Source organism: Paralichthys olivaceus, chromosome 15, assembly GCF_024713975.1.
Source record: "Paralichthys olivaceus isolate ysfri-2021 chromosome 15, ASM2471397v2, whole genome shotgun sequence".
NCBI classification, from domain to species: Eukaryota; Metazoa; Chordata; class Actinopteri; order Pleuronectiformes; family Paralichthyidae; genus Paralichthys; species Paralichthys olivaceus.
Genome location: NC_091107.1, coordinates 15696158 through 15717440, shown reverse-complemented (window position 1 = coordinate 15717440; position 21283 = coordinate 15696158). Strand labels below are relative to the sequence as shown.

The window sequence follows — 21283 nt, the reverse complement described above, 5'->3', positions numbered from 1 at the left end:
TACATGCTCTCGAGCTCCCAGACAATTTTTATACTTTTGTCTTAATGGAGGCCCTTTAATGACCTTCAAAATATAATGTGAAGAGCCCCTGCAGCACCGTAAATCAATTTTCTCTGTTATAATGAAGTTTTACAAAAAATCAGTGAAAGACACTCTGAAACAAAGGCACAGGCAAAAAGCTGGACAGTCCTCTTTGAAAAACTAAAAAGGAAATGTTGAATGAAACCAGTAGATTCACCTGATTTGTTTGTTGTTCAAAATTCAAACACACATAAACAGCAACTCCCCCTAAACATGCCTGATTTTTTTTTTTATCATCATCCATAAGAAAATCAAGGAAAATGTTGGAAAAGGCCAGATATCCTAATGTTAAAAAAGTGAAAATAAATTCCTGGATCCAACCCCACATCTGGATTTGTACCAAAAATTTAAAAGGTTATTAACTGACCCTTGCCGCATCTTTCCAGCACATTTCATGATCATCAATGCAGCAGCTTCTGAGTAATCTTGTTCACAAACAAACACTTTAAAACAAACAAACAGACAGGGTTGAAAATGTAATCTCCCTCTTGGTGGTCCTGCACATTAGAGATAGTTACATGTGAGGGCTGGAAATAAAATGATTTCTTTAGCTGATGACGTTACAATTTGCACATTATCTGGTGTCGCAGAGTAACCTAGGTCGGGTTGCTTTGGTGACCTCAGGTATCTTTTGCCGTCTTAAACTAAATGCTGCATCCTCATAGACTATCATTTTCAAATTTTACAGCAAGTATGGAATAAGAAAGGGGAAGTCATAGATATAGTGACAGTTTACATGCCTCTCCAAGTGTGAATGAAAGATGTTGCAATGACATGATGATGAAATACATTTGTGTGTGTCTGATATCGGAGCTTTGGTGCTTATGAAGGTCATCTGGCATCACCCACTGTTCTTGTAACTCCAGAGCCTCTGTACTTTTGTACTTCTGTCCCAGCTGTCTGCAAGATTGAAAGTGTCATTTGACCACACATCATCATATTGGATTCCCAATACTGTCTGCCTGCATTCAGAAAGACTTGTCACAGAGACAGTGGTTATTTATTGATGGAAATGAAAGTATGCTGTGTCATATATCTTCTTTAAACACTCATTTGCGGAACACCTTTGAGCCAGATGTGAAACATCAGGATAACACAATGCAGATGTATGTGTTTCCTCTGTGTGTCGGTTGCTATTCGTTCTGAGGGTTGACTCATTTTCAATCATAATCATGCGTCACACTGTTTGATCACAGGAAGATGTTTCCCACAGAGAAGGATAAAACTGCATTTAGTCCTGAGACTAATCATGAATGAACCCACATGTATTACAATAATTCTGACAGGATATGGTTTGTGTGACGTTGAGACACATCCTGAGTAAAACTTTTGTTTTTTGCACCACAGTTTAATTTTTATTTTTAAGAAATCAGTAACCTCAATGTGTCAACAATGTAGTATTGGGGATGATTTTTATAAACATAAAAAGATGAGAAAGAATGTATTCATCTATTAGACTTTATTGTCACGTGAAAAACAATGGGGAGAAGTTCATTCATCAGGAGATTTACTTCTTCTTTTTTTTTTTTATCGAACCTAAGGAGTAAATGCACACATTTTAAAATGCACAGGAAATCAAACCCTAATTCATAAGAAAATATAATGTAAAGAATGTGTTTATATAATGTAAGTGTTGTAATTGTGTAATGTAGGGTATTTTTAGTCCACTGGAGGCAATCCGTGTTATTTATTTTCATTCATTCACAGCCCATGAATGAAATTGATCACGCGGATCATTTCTGGCTCCGTTTTAACTGAAACATTTTACATCACAGGGGGAAATAAATACAAAACACTTTGTGAAAGTAAAACAAACACGTTTCATTTTCTTATTCTAAAGAAACATGAGTGTTTCTGAAACAGGCATAAACCCACCACATGCGTCAGTAGGCCACTATAACAAATGCCCCTCGCAGAAACGGGGATAACACATTCAGAGGGGTGTTTGAAGAATCTGACCAAATCAGAGCAGTTCCGTGATTGGAGCCCAATCATCCAAATAATACCCAACAGTGCACTTTAATGCATTTTAAACCTAACTACTTTATTTTATTCACTATTTTTTTATGAGCAGAATAAATACAAGACGTTTTCTCTGCAACAAACCAAATTTAAACCCTCCCCCCCCTGACTGGTGCGCACAGTGGTTGAGCCCTCGAGGTTACCGGAAGTTGTTTCAGCTGCCATGTTTGGTTGCTTTGTTGTAGGCTTCTACCAGGTTTCCTACAGAATTAGTAAGTGTGGAAATGGAGCCGAGCTGGAGTACGTTTCTTTTCCAAGTAAGTTCACTCTTATCCGGGGGGGAAAGCCTTGGTAGCTCGCCGAACAACATTTCACTCGCGTCAGGCTTTTCTGCGTTGGCGGCAAAAGCAGTTTTTAAAACGAGCAAAGCCAGGAGCAAGTAACCCCGAGCAAAACAATGGTATATGAATCCAGGCTTCCAGCTGTGAGGCTCGGGAATGACGCTAGAACAAAAAATCAATTCATCCGAACCAGTGTTTGAAAACACGATGATCGTGTGCAGGTTTTTAGTGATAAATACAAGATATATCGATAGTGAATGTGTTTTTTGTTAAGTTTGTTTGCCAAGTCGGAGCAGGCAGAAACATGCGAGACCCCTGGAAGTAGCGTTAGAGCTGGAGACGCCGCTGCACCGTTAAAGCCGAGGCAGACCTGTTTTTTCTCCCCGCCGAAGAACCCTTCGATCGGACTCTTGTTAGTGAGACGGCGATCACTCTCACGGTAGCGCGGTTAACACCACGGATGGCTTTGGTTTAAAAGTGGATCGTGTTAGTAAATGTCCAATACGCGCTTTGAGCCGCTGTGATTTACCGACGACGACTCGCAAGTCCGCGGTGAACTTTCCGCTCGCCTCCGCCGGTTCCACAGTAACTAGCCAAGTTAGCTAACGGTGTTTGGGCTGCCTTCATCAAACTCGCTAGCTCATTTAGCTTAATTCGGGCGAGGCTGCTGCGATGAGCTTTGCAAACATCAGCAACAACAACAATCAGAAACATAGTTACACGACTTGTTACCACAGCTCTGTTTTCACTAACTCTCTATTTATTCCGGTTACCGCGGCGGAAAGGAATTTCAACTATGTACATATCATCAGCTAACACTAGCCACGAAGACGCTTGATTTGAAATTAGCAGCAACATTACGCAATTATATATTTATTTATTTGTTTGTTCAGTCAGCAAAGTGGGTGCAGCAGTTGGGAGCGTTGGCCTGATCTGACACGGTTTACTGTTGGCGTAAAGATGGAAGGCTATTGTTCCAGACATGAATGAAATATCTTATTCCCATGGCCTTTCTTAGCATGGAAGAATTAAGCCTAGTGTAACCATGGGAGACAGAAGACCCCGGATATTAAACGGAAAGGGTATATTTTAAATGATGGAGAGTTTTCCCGCGGATTCCACTGATCTTTTTCATGTTTATTCAGCTTTTATTAGAATATAAATGCATCTCATAATATCAGCATTGAGCAATCACAAGTACATTATCAAGTCTTAAATGAGATTTTTTGGTGTATTATTATTAGCAAAGTTATGTTGAATGTGTTGCAAACTCCACATGAGAACTTCCTCAATGAACTTTACAGTTTTATAACATAATACTTTTAAAGTATAATACTGCACCCAGTCACAGTCTACATCCCCAGAAGTTAACAGCAGTTAGTTTTGGCTGAGTTTAATATTTTTCCTTCTTATGAGAGAGTCAGGTGCAGAGTTCTTGTTGGCAGTCAACCTCGATTATAGTTTTTGGCGAATATGTGCAGTCTTTACAGACACGTGTCTAATGTGGATCTCTTGTCATCTTCTGCACCCACTATTAATCATGTAAACGCGTTAAAGTGCAGATAAAACCGAAAATGAATGTACTCCCTCTGCTTAGTGTAAGGCTATCAATACCTAAGAAGAATACGAATGGTGCACCATGGGATGCTGTAGAAAAGTTACACACCCGAGCTATAAAAGGTTTCATCTTGTTTTTTGTGGCACGTGTATAATGTTGCTCTGCTGTCTGAGATTGATGCTCACTCACATCTCTGAGCACTATTTCTTTCTGATGAAAAAGGCAGATGGACTTTGTGGCTTGTTATGCAGCGTTTGGCATCTTGCCAGAGGCCCTGCTGCATGTATTGCGTACCTCACGCTGTTACTATGTAAATCTGAGCAGTAATCATTTGGAGAGCAAGATTTCACTCAGCCATTATAAATTGCTTTGTAGGAATATAGGTATAAGTTCTCCGTTACTCTGTTACTTTTTGTCATTAGGTATTTTATCAAAGGTAGAAATTAAAAGACGGTCATGAACATATTCATGCTTAAATTGTCAGGTGTTTTAATTTCTCTATGTTGTTTGAAAATGAGCTTGAATATTACCATAAGTACGGTTGTATCCCTTATTAATATAAGTGTTTTATAGATGCAATATTCACCAGGCTACAGTTGGGACCCTATTGGGATGCTTTTTACAGTGTGTCCTGGACTGCGCAGTCATAGAGTAGTTATAAAGTCATTAAGTAATCCCTCGTTGTCTGACATTATATCAACTATATTATATTATCATAATATAACTTTTTAAATGTTACCCAACCATTATATCCAGAGGCATTTGGCTGATTAACCAAAGCACTTAAAAGATCAAAAACCCCAAATGTGTAAAAGAAAATAACATTCAACAGGTGGACTGACTATATCAGATATGTAACATATTTAAGATGAACTACTCTGAAACCATTAAAAGCTGCTTTACTCATAAACATAACCATAGTTTAAAGAAGGCTGCAGGTGGTGAAACTTAGTATATTTGGCAGCCATATTGTTGAATTGTTGGTTTAGATGTGTTTCTTACTACAGTAAACAAATGGCCAAATTCCTAGAAAATTCAAATGTATTCAAACTCAGCACAGTTATATTTGACATCAGAAAACTGTTCCAATTACAGTTGAAACCTCAGCATCCACGTCACCAATTGTGAGATATAGTTCATCACAGTCATGTATTGTACTGGAGGCGGCAGACATGGGCTTGTCATAGCATGCAAAGCTCGGATGAAATACGTTGTATTAATAGTGGCTCAAAAACATTTACTGGCGGGCCAGCATGCATAACAGCAGGGCCCTTAAACCAGCACAGAAGAGGCATTTTCAGCCTTTTTTTTCTGGCTTCATCTCTGTAATGTCAGACAGACATGCTCATTTTGTATGAAATCAGTTTTAGAGGAAATGCAAGATGATCAACTTCATAGTTATTCAAAAATAACCTACTTGTCTTTGTCATATCCTGAATCAGACTTGTTCTTTATATGAGCTGACTTACTATTTCAAAACAGTTTAAATAAGTTGAGATGAAAGTAACTCTTACCTTCCATCTGAATGTCATTTTAGTTTCAGTACCTTTTTATAGGACACGGCTGTTTGGGGATTTTGGCTTTATTGACTTCAGTTGTTTTTGCATTTATGGGATGGCGAGTAGTTTAGAAATGGCTGATGCTGTTCTCTTACTAGCTGCAGTCCAAGTCCAGATGAAAGAATTGGTTCATCAAAACATACTTTGGAACATTTTCTAACTCCTCGCAGGTATTAAAACCCCCAAATTGCAAACACGTGTCAAGATTTCAGTACCAATAAAAAGATTAAAACGTACAAGAAAAACTAAATTGAATTCAATATTTAAATTTTTTGTTCCCTCCCCTTTTAATGTAACTGTAGAGATACAAACGGAGAAACAATGCATAATCTAAATCAAACCGTGAGCTCAGTCTACAGTGGCCCGCGGAGCCATCAGGACACTCCCTCCATTTTGATGTTATTTATGAGGGAGCAGTCCCAGTTGTCAGAGCACATTTGTGTCAAAATGGTCAGAGCTGCATGAAAGCACAGCAGCTTACAGGCCCTGCACCTCTGTATAGAGACCAGGCTGTCTGCAGCGACTATGTCTGCTGTTCACAAGCTTCACAAAGAGGGTTCCCGGCTGGTTCCCCCCCACCCCCACCCAAACATAAAGCCCCCCACTCCACCCCACCCCTGGGGTGCCAGTGGAGGGGTTAGCATTGGCATGATGATGGCTAATCCTCGAAGGTGGCAAGTGTGAGCAGGTGCTCGGACAAATGGATGGGTGGGCTTGGTGGCATTCCCCATGAGTTCCCAGGTCCCAGTGCGTACGAGGGAATGGTGGCTAGTTTCGCTGAGTAGTGTGTGGATAAACAATGTCCCTGTCTCATGAATAGATGAGCCAAATCAATGAAGATGAGCATACAAAGATCCCCTGCTGAGGCCCAAGTGCATCACTGCTCAGATTTGTGTCTTTCACAATAGGCTAGATGACATAAGGAGGACATTGTGCGGTTCATTTTTCTTTTCTATCCCCTGCCTCCTCCTTTGCAAGTTCTTTCTTGGCTGGCCTTCTTCGATGGATGATTGAACCTCAAAGGGAAAGGTCAAGTATTTCACCTTGCCCTTTCTTGCTGGTGGTTGACAACACAGTTGTGAATGTGACCATTTACTGAAAGAATAGCGTTTACTATGATACAATTTCCATGCATAGGTGCCATCTTAAGTAAACAAAATATAACATTGGAACTACAGAGAAATTTGAACTATCAGGAATCAATGAACCACCATTAGCATCCATCCTTTCTGGGTGTTTGCAACTCTGTGTTTGCCTCTCTGTTCATTTCTGTCTATGCAGGCAGAATAGTTACTGGGTCAACAAGAATCTATGGCAACTCACTGGGGGGGTGACTCATTAAATACTGATGTGAGCTGTGCACTTGTCAAAATGTAGATGGAAGGCAAAAACCTGGTTAGAACATAACCACCCTAAGCTGAAAAACAGCACCAAAATAAATTGCTTGCAGCAGCCTTACAACAGGATGGGTTGAATTTGCACTGTATCTGTGTTGAGTACATGGTTATCATGAGTAGTTTCTCTCTAATACAATTGTGTTGTTGTTTTTGGTTCATTTTTCTGCCACTTACCTTTAAAATACCCTGACAGTTAATGATTAGGTGCGAATGTTATTTCAATCCTCATAAAACCCTGTTACTCAGTGGTTGTTGCCCAAACAAAATTCACTGAATCATTTTTAGTCAGAACTGGCTGTTTGTTTTAGCACTCTAGTTAGTTTTTACCCGTAGGTAAAATAATCTTGTTTTAGGTCATGAATTTGGCAAGTGATGCAAATCATAAAATATGTGAGTGAAATCCAACATAGCAACTAGTTGTTTGTGCTGCTTCTGCTAATTGCACCTGGCCACCTCACCCCATATCAGTCATGACAGTTGGCAATGATTGGCAGCAGACAAAACCACGATTTCACAATGTAGGAGGCCAAATAGCCAGATTTGCCACTGTGCACCATGTTGATTTTCTGCGTGTGTGCATTCTTCACTCCTACACTGACCCACAATCTAACTTCAACATAGCCTCTGACTGATTGCTGTCGCTTAGTTAATGGCCTGCTCTTGAGCGCCTTCTTGGAAGTTAAAGTGTTCTCTGTATACCAAATTAGAGGCACAGCTATCACTCGATAATTCATCACCATCATGACGGGGTCATTTTTCATCCAGTATATCTGGATTCTTTAGCACTACTGGCATGCTGCGTCAACCTCTTCAGTGACAGATCTAAAGCTCATTGTGTATTCCGTAACATCTGAAATATCCAACCCTTGTTGTATGAATGTCGTAACTGACTCCTGACAAACTCCCAGTGGTGGTGCAGCTATAAGCAACACTTGATTTGTTGTGGTAATTCTAATGTATTGAGTATATGAGTTATGAGGAAAGACACAGTTATGTTGCTTTAGAGCTACATTCTCTAATATTGATGTGTATTTTATATACTATCTGTTCACCAACAACACATCTTCACCCTTCAGTTGTAGTTCTCATCCTGAAATTAATGATGACTTCACCAAAAACTAATCTTTGTATTTGTGTGTTTGTTTCAACAGCAGGCAAATGAGGCCCTCCATCACCAGCACCATGTGGCCCAGAACAGCCTGCTGCCACTTCTCAATTCAGGAGCAGATCACATTGACCAGAAGCCTATCCTGCCCATCCAACTCGACCAGAAGCCACCCACCAGTGCTGCGGATCTCCTCAAAGATAACGTGGCCAGCGGAGGTTCACGGCCACCAATGCCTGTGATAAAGAAGGAACACAAAGGCAAAACACCTTTTGTCTGCGGCTACTGCAACAAGGCTTTTCGTGACAGCTACCACCTGCGACGCCATGAGTCCAGCCACACTGGCATCAAAATGGTGTCGCGGCCAAAGAAGACAGCCCAAACAGCGCCCACCATGGTACCCATGATCTCCACCATGCAACGAGAGAACAACATCAACCCTCCCTACATCTCCACGGTAGCAGGCATCCTCTCCACAGCAACCACCTCGGTTTCCTCAGGCACGAGTATCATGACGTCGTCCGCAATGGGCAATGTGCCGCAGCAAAATATCATCAAGAAACCCGCCAAACCCGTCAAGAAGAACCACGGGTGTGAGATGTGTGGAAAAGCATTTCGTGATGTCTACCATCTGAATCGCCACAAGCTGTCCCATTCAGACGAGAAGCCTTTTGAGTGCCCCATCTGCCAGCAACGCTTTAAAAGGAAAGACAGAATGACCTACCACGTTCGCTCTCATGACGGTGGAGTCCACAAGCCCTACGTATGTTCTGTGTGTGGGAAAGGCTTTTCCAGGTAAGAATCTTTTTTTCGGTGGAGGTAACTATAAAAGTAAAGGTTACAAAATGGACACCTATAAGGAAGAAATGTTATACCAGGATGTGTTTATATTCTTCAACAACCTAATTCTTTCTAATACCTTTGGCAATATTTGAATGGTTTGTACACTGTATAAGTTTCACTCTCTAGTATCTGTAATGTTAAGTTATTTTCTTCTTTATGCCACCAGACAGACTTGTCATAGGGAGTCACACTGGCAAACCCTGAGCAATGATTGGCTGTTAAGTGCTGGCAAGAGATTTCATGGGGAGATTACATTACTCGTTTCAAATGTCTTTGTACATTCCTCATTTAGCTCTTAAGGTGGTGGAATAAGTTGCTATGTTCCCTCTTGGACCAGACTGACCCAGCTAATTCAGTCAAACTGCTCCTTGAGTTGAGAAAAGGCCCCAAAAACACAGTCTTCTCCAGCAGGGTCCGGCTGGGTATCATGTCCTCATCGCTGCACTAGACACTGGTTTGTGTGGGATGTGAGTTTTTCTCACTCTGTGAACCTGTGCATGTTCTCCTCAAGAACAAAAGGAGGTGCTTTTCAGCTCTTCTGTGTTTGTATTTGAGGAGGTGTTAGTCGGGCAATGGGCTGAGCTGCTTCAGGGACAATGCTTAATGATAGTAGCAAATACTGTATTGGTGAGCAAATGGCGTAAACAGGAAATGCGCATGTGCGATCTAATTCATTCATATGGGAATGGAGACAATTTCCAACCCTTGGTGTTTGCATTCCAAGGTTTAAAAGACATGACATGGCTTGTTTGCATGGAATTTAAAAATAGCACTGTGATAATTATTACACACGAGAATCAGCTCCAATAAAAACACGATCGCTAAATTTAAGTGTAACCTCATATACTCATAAATTAGCACCTTTATGGTTGGTGTTGTTTACCAAATGTTGGTTGAATAGCAACCCATGACTTGTATATCAATGATTAAGTAATTGGTGTTTGGTTGTATACGCCCATACCATTATTTCCTGTAAAGTGACCATCTACTCTCCACGTAGCGTCCCATTGGCTGTGTTTTTTTTAATGTTTATAGTTCTCCTAAGTAATTTCAGACTTGTACTTGCACTGACCCCCACACCGCTTCAACCACATGCTTTAACTGTCGCCCAAGGAAGAGCACTAGTGGTAGAGTATCAAGGGAGGGGGGGGGGGGGGGGGCGTCACTTGTCAGTTTGTGGTTCCCGCCAGCATGTCACAGACTCGTTCCCCTGGGAATTCAGTGAACCACGCAGTAATGTTCAGGTCAACACGTTTACTATGCAGCTCAACATGACTTTTGTGTTTAGATTTATCAACACAACATACAGAACATTTTCTTGTCCTGTAGTAAGCTTAAATATCTTGTTTTTGTAGATCAGCAACAAGTGAGCAAGGACTTTTGATAACAGCAAGAGTTGATGTACAGCAACACAACTTCAACAGTGTGCCCTGGCCAAACTGTAATACTAGCACCGTGCTGTGTATGGCACTTTCAGGCATGCCTTCATCACGGTGACGTGGGGTAGGGATTCATCAGCATACTGGAAACTGAGAATGGGGACTGAATAACAGTGCACTGAGTCACTGCCACTCGGCCAAATCTCTAGGCAGACGCTGTCTGGAGTCTGCCTCTCTCCTCGTCAGGAGGGCAACAAAAAAGCCTTAATTCCGGTTCATGGCCCTACTGAGAAAATTCTACTTGCCTCTTCTCATTTGTATTTTTAAAAAATCCAGCAGCATGAAACCTTCCGGTTTGGGAACAGCTGCCAGTGTTTTAGCCCTTACAAACTCCATTATTGCCCTTCTAACATGATTCAGCTCACAGCTTCACTAGAATTAACAAGCTGACAGAGGCGGAGCAGTGCCAAGAAGAATTTGTGAATGCTGGAGTTTCACTGAAAAGGTCAAGAGGCAGATTTTCTTGCAAGACCGGATAAGCAGTGAATTCTCCAAATTATACATCAGATAAACACTGCGTTGTGTGTCCTGCACATCTCTGTTTGTCAGTGTTGTTGATGTAACCTTCAGACAGTTCAATAAACTTCACAGCTCACTGTTTTTGTACATACCCTAACTTAAGTATACTATTGTCAGAAAAACAATAATCGAACCCTAATGACGTTAAATTAACATTGTGGCCTACATAATCTCCCCTAATCCTCAGAGAGAGGTGTAGGATAGGATTTCAGTCAGGCAATTCCTGCAAACTCTGTAACTACAAGCATTGAAACTAAGTAATGCCTGGGATTTTAGAAAATAAACTAAACTAAGTAAAGTAATGTCAATTTAATAGTAGACAAAAAGTGGTCAGTGTTGGAAAAAACACTATCTGTGTGTTGCGTTTTTGAAAGTAGGTCAAGCTAACTCACGCGCGATTGATCATGGAGAATTAACTGCCATTGACTGAAATTTAGTTTTTTGTGTGCCCAGCCCCTCATTATCAAAGTAAACAGAGCACATCAGCAAGCTTCTGCAGATACAGCACTTATAAGATGTTAAGTTTCTACGCAGCTCATATCAGTAGACTTTCCATATGTGCTTACATGTGGTGCTCATTGTCAGTGAATGATCCAAGTTTTTCAACAACTCATATTTAAGTGTGAGTGGTTAAATCACAACTAAAGTTACTGTAAAAAAAATACCAGAATTAGAAGTATAGAAAGACAATTTAGTGTTACAATTAAAGATAGCACTGTCTGTGTTTTGAAAATATAGTTATTTACAGTTAAAGGACCTCACTATTAAAATTTCAATATTAACAAATATATAAATGAAGGATCAGAATCAATAAATGCTGCTCTTTTCTTGGTCCCTTTTTTATACGTTTTCTTAGAAGCGGAAACACTGTCAACAAGATGTTGTGTGACTCAACTACAACTTACTGCATCACTGTCCAACTGTGATTAAACATGGCTTTGTTTGTTTTTTGAATCTAGGCCAGACCACTTGAGCTGCCATGTGAAGCATGTGCATTCCTCAGAAAGACCGTTTAAATGTCAAGTAACGGTAAGAGTCATTCCCATCAGCTTCTTGCTATTTTTATTATGACTGTTTTCTTATTGTCTTATTCCACTGACCATTAACTCTGTCTCATGTGCGGCTGCAGGCCTGTACCTCTGCTTTCGCCACCAAAGACAGACTCCGTTCCCACATGATCAGACATGAAGGCAAGGTCACCTGCAGCATCTGTGGGAAGATGCTCAGTGCCGCCTACATCACCAGCCACTTGAAGACTCACGGACAGACCAACTTTAACTCCTGTAACAAAGGTACGTCATTAACACCACGACAGTAAGACGTGCACTCATTTGACAGTTCCTACAAAATAAGTCATGTCCTGTCTGAACTATAGTCTGCATATTCAAAAAGGAAGCCAAAATATCCAGGATAAGAAAGTTGCACTGGTGATGATAAGATAGATGAGATAAAATATACTTTGTTGTCCCCATGGGGAAGTTTTACTCTTACTCATTGGCCTATAATACTTCTATACACATGCCACAGTACACATATACACAAACGCATCTGCTGACAATAACAGCATATATTTTACAACACTGACATTGTGGAAAACACTCAGTCAACAAATCAAAAGTTAGTTTTTTTTTTATGGCTTCAAATAACTAACTTAAAGCAAAGTTATCAGAAAAATGAACTCTCGATCAACATCAGTGTGAAACCCATAATGACTCATAATGACCAAAACCACCTTTAGGAACATTTTATTTAGCCCATGTCCCATCTGATGACATAGAAGGGGGGTTTTGACCTATACTGCAACCAGCCACCAGGGGATGTTATGGCTTCCTTATTTGGAGCTGTAATGGTGTGCATCTTTACAAACCACAAACAGATATCTTGACTACACTTCTTTTTGTTGCAACATGATTATCATCTTTACAACTTTGGTGTCTATTTACTTTGTTAGTCAAGCCTTCTGTAGCATGGTGTCTATTTATCCTTTCAGTGACTAAATATTTTGAGATGCCGTAGAATTTCAATTAAATACTTTTATCTTGTGTTTTTCCAGATGGCAACGAAGTCTGCAATTCTGCCTCAGCTACACCTGTGACCATTTCTGCCCCCATCACCTCAGCGATGAACCGGGGAATCTCCAACATCAACAACCACCCCATCACCATTGCTGCACAAATGAACATTAGCACCAACACGGTCAACATCACATCTCCAATCGGCCTCCAGCATCCAGTCACCATCACCGGGCCTGTCAACATAGCCTCCGTCAACATCCCTGCCACAGCATCCATGAATATTGCCCACCCGGTCGCAATTACCTCCTCCATGCCTATGAATATAGCTGGCCCGCTCAACATTGCCATGAGGTCCGTCGATAGCATGCCTTTTCTGTCCCAAGTCTTGCCTTCTTCCCCGCCCTGGTAAAAAAGGAGAGAGTTGAACTGGCCAGAGAGAAGGGGGAAATGAAGCGAAACAAGAGACTCGTGTCGTCATGATTTGCACCTCGAGCCCGGCTCTTTCTCCCCCTCCATACCGTTTACTTCATCAAACCACAAAGTGAATATTAACACGAGCTGTGCGGCCGACAGGAGCTCCCCAAGTCTGCAGCCAAGTCCCAAACAATGTTGAGTGACTGACATGACATGCAGGACACTTTGAGTAGGAATCGAGTAGGATTTACCTTGAAATCAGGACTTAGCGTAGTCAGTTAGAGAGAGATGAAACTGTGATTTGTATGATGACAAATGAGAGGAGAGGATTCCTCAAACACTCATGAGGACTCTGTAGGAAAACACACCTGTGCTTTTTTTTGTAAAAGGGAGATGAGAAATGGACTGAAGCAATAACTACAAATTGCTGTTCGTGATGTTTTACAAGTTCTCTCCCAAAGCCTCTGGGTGTTACTTTGTATGTCGTTTTCTTTTAACTATAGCCTGCTAATCACTATTTAATGTCATAGGAAATGAGTCTAGTAAAAGGGACAGCAGCTTCCACTTGCATGGAAGACTATTTTTTCACAGTACATAGCTTTTCTTTTTCTTCTCAGATAGTAGGTATGCTCTCGAGGTACAGTGACTAACCTGTACAGTTGACATAGTAATGTATTTTCATGTCAGCATTTTAATTCAAGTGGATATGCGGACACTGTCCTCCTGACTATGAAATGTTTGTGTGTTGTTTTCTTTTTGTACGGAAACACAAAGGTCTGTTTTTCTTTGCCTATTTGTAGTGTTCATTCTTTTTCCATGAAGTCAGATTCAAACACGTCTTGCACTGAAAGCATATCCTACATACAGGTGAGCAGCAGTATTATCAAAGATCAAATTGAAGTCTTTAGTGTTTTGGTTCGCCAGCTGACACTTGAGGGCCATCTAGTGGCCAGAAATGGAAAGGCCTGGCCATGTAGTGAAGCTTTTTCAGTCTGTTACCGTCATCATTATGGTGACTCATTTTTTTTTGTCTGACTCCTCTGTACACTTTTTTTTATTATCTCTCTGTGACAGCCCCAAGATGATACTAAGGATCATTCACTCAGGATACGTCACGTAAATCCCATCACACGTGAACTTTTGAGATCATGTGGCATCGTGGTGTGAAACGACCAGGCTTCCATCAGGGACGAGAAGTCCAATAATGATTGATTTTTAAACTTAGCCGTCCATTTAAATGATCAAATACATGCTGTACCTTTTTTACATTTCTTTTAAAATCTACTTCAGTCTTAGGCTGCATCGCCATGTGGCTGAGATCTGGATGAGTTTGATCAAATGCAAGTTTGTGTCCATTAAAATAATGGGAAACGATTGGTGTTGCATGACCCCAAACGCTAGCTGTTGAGCATCACCTAGTTCTGAATGAATGCCATGTTATTTCGACAGTGTTGCAGCTCTTTGAGTTGATTCAGTATATACTGAAAAATGCAATATGCATGTTTGCCATTTTTCCCCAAGTTTTGTTTTAAACAAAATGATAGTGTAGCTTATTTTTTTGTTGTTGTTATGCATTTACGTAGATACACTATGATAGCCTGTTTGCCAAATTTGATACAATAACAATGTGATAAACTGAACATTTCTCGTGGAATTGAACAACTCTTTATTTTTAAGGGAAAAAAATGGAAATTCCAGGACCCTTGTGAAAGCAGTTGAATGTATATCTTTGTACAAAACTATTTTAGTTCCAAGAAAATGGTAGTTCAGATAGATGTGAAAGATAAGATAACCTTTTTTATAAATCTTTTGTATTAGAACATTAACAATGGTAATTTTGTATATATGAGAGGTTAGGATTTCTGATTAGCAGAGAGATCAAACATTCCTACATTTTTTTTAAATGTACGTTTGTCAAATTATTACATAAACATGCGCAATGTTATGTGCCTTTTATTTGGGTTGTCTAAATAAAAGAAAACTATCAAATGTGTTCACGTATGACTGCTCAGTATTAAGTCAACATTACGAATGTTGGGACCTTTTTACTATTTTACACTATTTAACAATTCCCAGGGCTTACGTTTTAGATTTTTAAAGCTTAGAAACTCTTAATCTACCTAAATTAATCATTAATCATAATTTCAATAATTAAGATCACAAAATAGTTCAGAAAAAAAAAAAAAAACATCAAGTCAGAGTCAACTTCAGTGTTCTTTCATTAAAATTTGTAGCCTGCATATTGGTCCCAATGAAAAATGACGTTTCTGACAAATAAATTATTGTTCTGTAATGTTCTGATTTTACTAATTGTCTAATAGAGAAATTACAAAGTTCGCTTGAATCTTGATTCGTGAACTCTTTGCCGGTATGGTATGTTTGAGTGAATAATAAGAGGAAAAATACTTTATATGGATAATATGATTAATTAATAGATTGTGTTTAGAAAGTAGTGAAAACTAAGTTAGTTGACACAGAGTTGATGGAAACTAAACGTTGTTTGGTTTCATAAGTGCTACTCAGCTCTGAGTCTGTTACTATGGAACATACTCTAAACACGGTGTGGTCTTTTCAGTTAGAGACAATATGCTACAATCATTTCTGACTGATCCATCAACTCAGAGAATTCACAAAACAAAACCTGTAGCCCCTCGTCCATCTTTAACTGATTTTCCAACGGTTAATTTCTCTATTTGACGTCTGAATGTCTTTACAGCTCTTTCATAAACAAACACCACACCTCAGATGTATGTAGTCATTTTGTAACATTTATTACAGAGCTCATTTGTACTTCGGAGGTTCCTCTTCTACATGTACCTTGATGTCATTCTTTGGTCATTGGTCAATTCATACATTATACAGGCTGCTCTTTAGAAGTGTTCTAGAAACTAGCAGAAGCTCACTTGCATCCTGGGTCCTGAACTGTGTGCAAGTATTCTGAGTCTCTCCTGCGAAACAATCGACATTTGTGAAGAACAACTACTAATATCTCTACATTGACGATTGACAATTTTGGGTCCAGAACTATCGCTCCTCCTGCTGCCAAAAAGATCCACTGCTCTTTCTACTGCTCTATTTCCTCGATTAAACAACAGATTTGTTGGTTGCCGTCAACATGAACTCACAAGGAAATCTTGTAAGATTTTCTTCACATTCAAAGCCCTTCTTCATGTGGTCCAGCCCATTTCCAGCTGCAGAAAACAGTGGAGGGGCTCAGGGAAGTATAAAGAATTCAAAGGTTTTTGTTGTATCTTAACTAGAGCAATTTATTTTCTTGTTACAGAAAAAAAACATGAACTGTTACTTATCTAACATTTTATTGTATTCTTCTCAGATTACAGAAGTCACCTGTCACCTGAGGAGAAGGTGATGGAGAGAAAACTCTCACACAAAAACATCTGGATCATTGGATCCAGCTACATCCACCGTGGGGAGAAAGCTGCCTTTGGCTGTTTTGGCCAGAACTTTGAGTCTTAATGTTTATATGATTCGTTACCTCGATCACTTTGTGACGTCTTCAGCACTTTTAAGTACATTAAGGTGCTTGAATCAGCAGTTTGCATCACAGCAGATATGTTACAGAAAATGTTCATTTTAAACCATATTGTGTTATTATAGTCTTTATAAATGCTAACGCTTATACAAGTGTTACTGTCTGGAGGCTTTTCATTCATCTTCCGTGCAAGACTGAGGAGAAAGGATCTATCAGCAGAAATTGAATATAAAATAATCCTAGTGATGTTTTCACCCGTATGTTTCATTTAAACTGTACACATTGTTGTTTTCTCCACCCTAGAATGGGACTTTTACATTTAAATATTTTATATTTACATCAGGAGAGGAGCTCAAAATCAGTATTTGAGATTTCTATTTCAAGTCCGTCTTTTCAAAAACTATTCTGTGGATATACTGCATCTCCTGGCGTCCCTGTTTTCCATTTGCAGTCATCTTTCACCTGCACAGAAATAACTGGTATTTCTCACATGTAACCTTGCAATCACACAAACGGATATTTCCGCCGCCTGAATCCAGTACATGGACTTCATCTCTACTGTGGCACAAAGACAACTTGCTTGCCAAGAAGAAAACAGAAACGGTGTCATTTAAGCCAAATTGCAATGGAACATCACCACTGAGTCTCTCGCAGCGGTCTTTCAAGAGGTGTGATAAATATGGTTTACTCTCTCTCAGTCCCTTGGAAAAATAAATATTGAAAAGTGGTCGCAGGTTGTAGCCACAGAGTGTATATACTTAGAAAAACTTTCCACAAAGAACAAAGATATATATACGTGCAAATGTATTGTAGGTAACCCAAAGTAATAATTTATTAGCATTTAAATACATTTAGAAAGACAGTTCAGTTCTTAAAGATGAAGAGATGATGTAAAGTTATTTTTTAAATAGAATAGATACAGTGCATTCATACATGTTTTCTCTGATAATAATACAGGCCTAAAAACTGTATCGGTGGCCACACATTCAAATGCCAGCGGCTGTTGCTCGCTCGTATGAGTTCTGTCATTCCTCTGTGATCTCACCCACTGGCAATTTGTTTTCAGCCTCTGACTGTTAATCAAACTGCTCTTCCTCTGAACAAGCTGCACCCTTGGGGGGAAAAATGGGGTCAGCTGTGTCTGACATTGTGGGCCCACCACATCTGGCTCAAACAAACATAGCACATTCAGAGTCACAGAGATCATGAATCGTGACCACTGTGCGATCAAACTACTGCCTGCGTGTCTACTGAGTTGCAGCCCAGCCCAAAGTGGACAATATCATGAGGGATATAGATGATAACCAAAAACCATTGGGTTGTGTTGAAGTACTTAGATTCCAGGAGATTATTGTGCTTTTGTTCTGATGATATATTATTTTCCAATTCAGATCAAGTTATATAAAGATTCTTATACAATCTAGTGCTGAGACCTGCCTTTGTCTGTTTTTGCACTACAGAGATGTCCAGCAGGTGGCAGTGTTTATATATATTTTTCCTTTTACCTGTCATTTGAGTCTTTTCAAATGAATCTGTGAACCTCCTGTGAGGAGTAAATCCAACTGGTCCTCAGGGTCAGCAAGTTGGTTTGCATTTCCAATAGTAACTTAAATTGCTTTGTTTATTATGCACCTTTAAAAACAGAGCAATTTGAAAGACTCTAGGAAAATGCATCAATATATAAAAGCAATAAGAAGACAGCATCAAATTAAAAAAGTATATACAATGAAATATCTAAAAAATATTCATTATAAAATACAGATATTAGTAAAAATATAATTAGTAATATGCAACATTCAAAAACAATAAAAGTTAACATTACTTAACAACAAATATAAACAAATAAAAAGAATAAAAGCAATGAAACATAAAAAGTCTAAGTGATACAGCAAGTATCAAAGCAGCCTGTTAAATTACTAATTGTCAAAGTTTGCATCTTATCCTGCCTGGATAATATTTCTGTGGTTCTATTTTACTTTTTGTTTTATTGTCCTAAAGGTACTGGCTTTCCTAAATGAAACAAAAAACTGTAAAACATATGATTTACTCCTTCAGCAATTACTACATTCTTCCCGTTAAAATATAATCCCATGTGGTCGGAGGTTCAGAGCCGCAGCTCACGCCTCCTGCAGAACTGAAACCCACCACTGCTCCCTCTCCTCTGTCTTCCTCCCTGTTGTCCAGCTGTATGTATTCAGTTAAAATAATAAAGGTTGGAAGACTGCCCTGTACTTGAAAAAGAAAAAACTCACTTGGCTGCTCTGTGGGCTGGAGAGTTCAGTTGGAGTTCACAGGAGGCCTGCTCTGTCTGACTTCCTGTTTTCGTATTAATGTCTTGATATCAAACAGGCAATAGAAATCATTTTGCGATAAAGATCTGTACATCATCAGTAGCATGGTATCAGTATCAGTGGCTGCATGACATGATGTAATGAAGTGGGACCTATTTTCTGTCCTTGTGGTACGTGGGAATATATTGACACTTAATTTCCAACAGCCCACACTGCGTCTGTGGAGAAAAATTGCCAGCAGGACTGATATATGTCAAATTTATTAATAATATCTCAAGAATGGTCAAAAAAGTTTTTACAATTTCCTGGTAAACTGTATTTTCCTCCCTCAAGCTCTAAATCAGCCGATGGAGGGACTCCAGGGGTGAGAGGTCAGGGCTGCATCACAACATCAGACTTTCATATTCATGATCACCTTCTCCTGATGACGATGTGGAATGCTTTTCATTCACACTTTGGTTTTAGTTTCAGATGATATCTTAGGCATTAAAGTCTGCAAGGGTCACGTACAATGTTTTTGAGCAAGTGAATCACATTTTTAGTCTCTTAAGTTTCTCAACTTGGAAAGAAAACATTTAATGAAAAAACGTTTCTGTTCAAATAATTTCTTTTTGACGTTCCTGTTTTCTGGGTTAGGGTGCAGATTTTATAATATCAGTGTGATCGATGTCCCACATATATGTATAGATGATAGAATTCGTGTTATGTGTAAAATGACATGTTTGTTGCTGCTGCCTCTGCTGGTCACCTCTAACTGACTCAGGAGACCACTGGACTTCTCTGAAATTGTTTTCTGAGCTGAAACCATTTCCTGACATACACTTATTCTTAAATCTAACAATAGGAGCAAAATGATGCGGTTCTGAGAACTGTGCAAGACTTGAGATCTGCATTTAATGTTTTGATCAGACACCCTTTCATTTGGCTTTAGCAGCTGCAAACATGGACTTAACTAAAGTTACACGCATTAATCAAAGTAAGGACATTCCATAGTGTAAAAACTCTGATATTTAAATCTGCTGTCGGTGTTATTTGAACATAAATGTAAATTAACATTAATGTGTCCTATGTGGGAACATGAATAGATTTGCACTGCACAATACAGAAACCAAAGTGCACTCTGGGTATGGCACATCACATTCACAGACTAAATGTCGATCAATGTGTTTTCTGCTATGACTTGACCTGCATCATAAAATGTGTTTCCAAACAGTGCATTAACCTGAGTGTGCTGTCATCAGAGTGGTGGTCTCCAGGGTCAGTCTGGACCTCAACCTCCCCCAACCAGGATGATTGGCTCCTGAAAATCCTGGCCACCAAAGACGGTGGAATCAGATTGTCTACATGTCTAATTTAATCTGAAGCTGCGAGGTCCATGCGAGGCGTGGTGTCTTAAGTGTCCTACAGTACGACAGTTTAAACAGATTAAGTGACTTGTCAGGCTGGGACAGGATCATTCTATCCTCAGCTCTGTGAGTCCTGTCAGCAAACTGACGAGTTGTCTGAATAAACGATACTGGTGCCTCTCTTGTTGTTGTTTTTTACTCGGATTAACTATATGATACATATGATTTATTATTGATAAGAAAACAATAATCCTTGGGAGTCATTTAAAAGGTTAATAAACTGTTGGAGGGAGCTGCAGCAGAAAACAAATGGTGAGAAACTGAAGTGTGCATGTTTGGTTTTGATACTTAGAGAGAATTGCACCATCTGCTGTGCTCGTATTTCATCTTTTTGAAGATTAGTGGTGACAAATGTAATCACACTGCAAGAGTTGACATGGTGCATTTATACAATAGAAGTTAAAGCTGACAAAAGATATTTAAATTCTCTCATGGTTTACAGAGCTTCAAGCTCTTTTTAAGAAAGCTAACTTACAGTGTATGTACAGATGTAATTTCACATGCAGCTTGAACACAATTAGAAGATATATATATATATAAGATAAGTCATAACATTTTTAATATATGAAAAATAGGCATGTAATATGATTTTTATAGTAAAGCTGTTAGAATACTGTAGGTACAACAGTATTCCACATTAAAATTGTCAGTTGGACACTACTGTTAACAGGTAGTGGTAGGTGGCCAAAATACAGATCTACCTCAATGTCTCTGTGTTTCTAACATATACTGTATGCACTTATCGTACAGTTCCCCTATGTGCCATTCTCTCTAAAACATATACAGTATTAAATATCTCTTCCTTTACTTGAATTTAAAAAGCAAAGAGGAGCTGAGTCTGGCACAGCATCCATCTGGCA

General features: G+C 39.4%; 1 protein-coding gene across 1 annotated transcript; it reads left to right on the top strand.

Annotated features, from left to right (window-relative positions):
- Nucleotides 1–2208: 2208 nt before the first annotated feature.
- On the top strand, nt 2209–15226 carry LOC109628759 (vascular endothelial zinc finger 1-like). Its single transcript, XM_020086101.2, has 5 exons — nt 2209–2360; nt 8050–8798; nt 11764–11833; nt 11934–12096; nt 12858–15226. Exons 1-5 carry the CDS (start codon nt 2328–2330, stop codon nt 13226–13228), a joined length of 1386 nt encoding a protein of 461 aa, XP_019941660.1. The 5' UTR covers nt 2209–2327; the 3' UTR covers nt 13229–15226.
- Nucleotides 15227–21283: the final 6057 nt, after the last annotated feature.

Excerpts from the sequence above, each read along its gene's own strand:
- LOC109628759 (XM_020086101.2), top strand. The coding sequence starts at position 2,328 with ATGGAGCCGAGCTGGAGTACGTTTCTTTTCCAA. Across the intron at positions 11,834-11,933 it reads CGTTTAAATGTCAAGTAACG|GCCTGTACCTCTGCTTTCGC; the intron begins GTAAGAGTCATT and ends GTGCGGCTGCAG. Across the intron at positions 12,097-12,857 it reads CTTTAACTCCTGTAACAAAG|ATGGCAACGAAGTCTGCAAT; the intron begins GTACGTCATTAA and ends GTGTTTTTCCAG.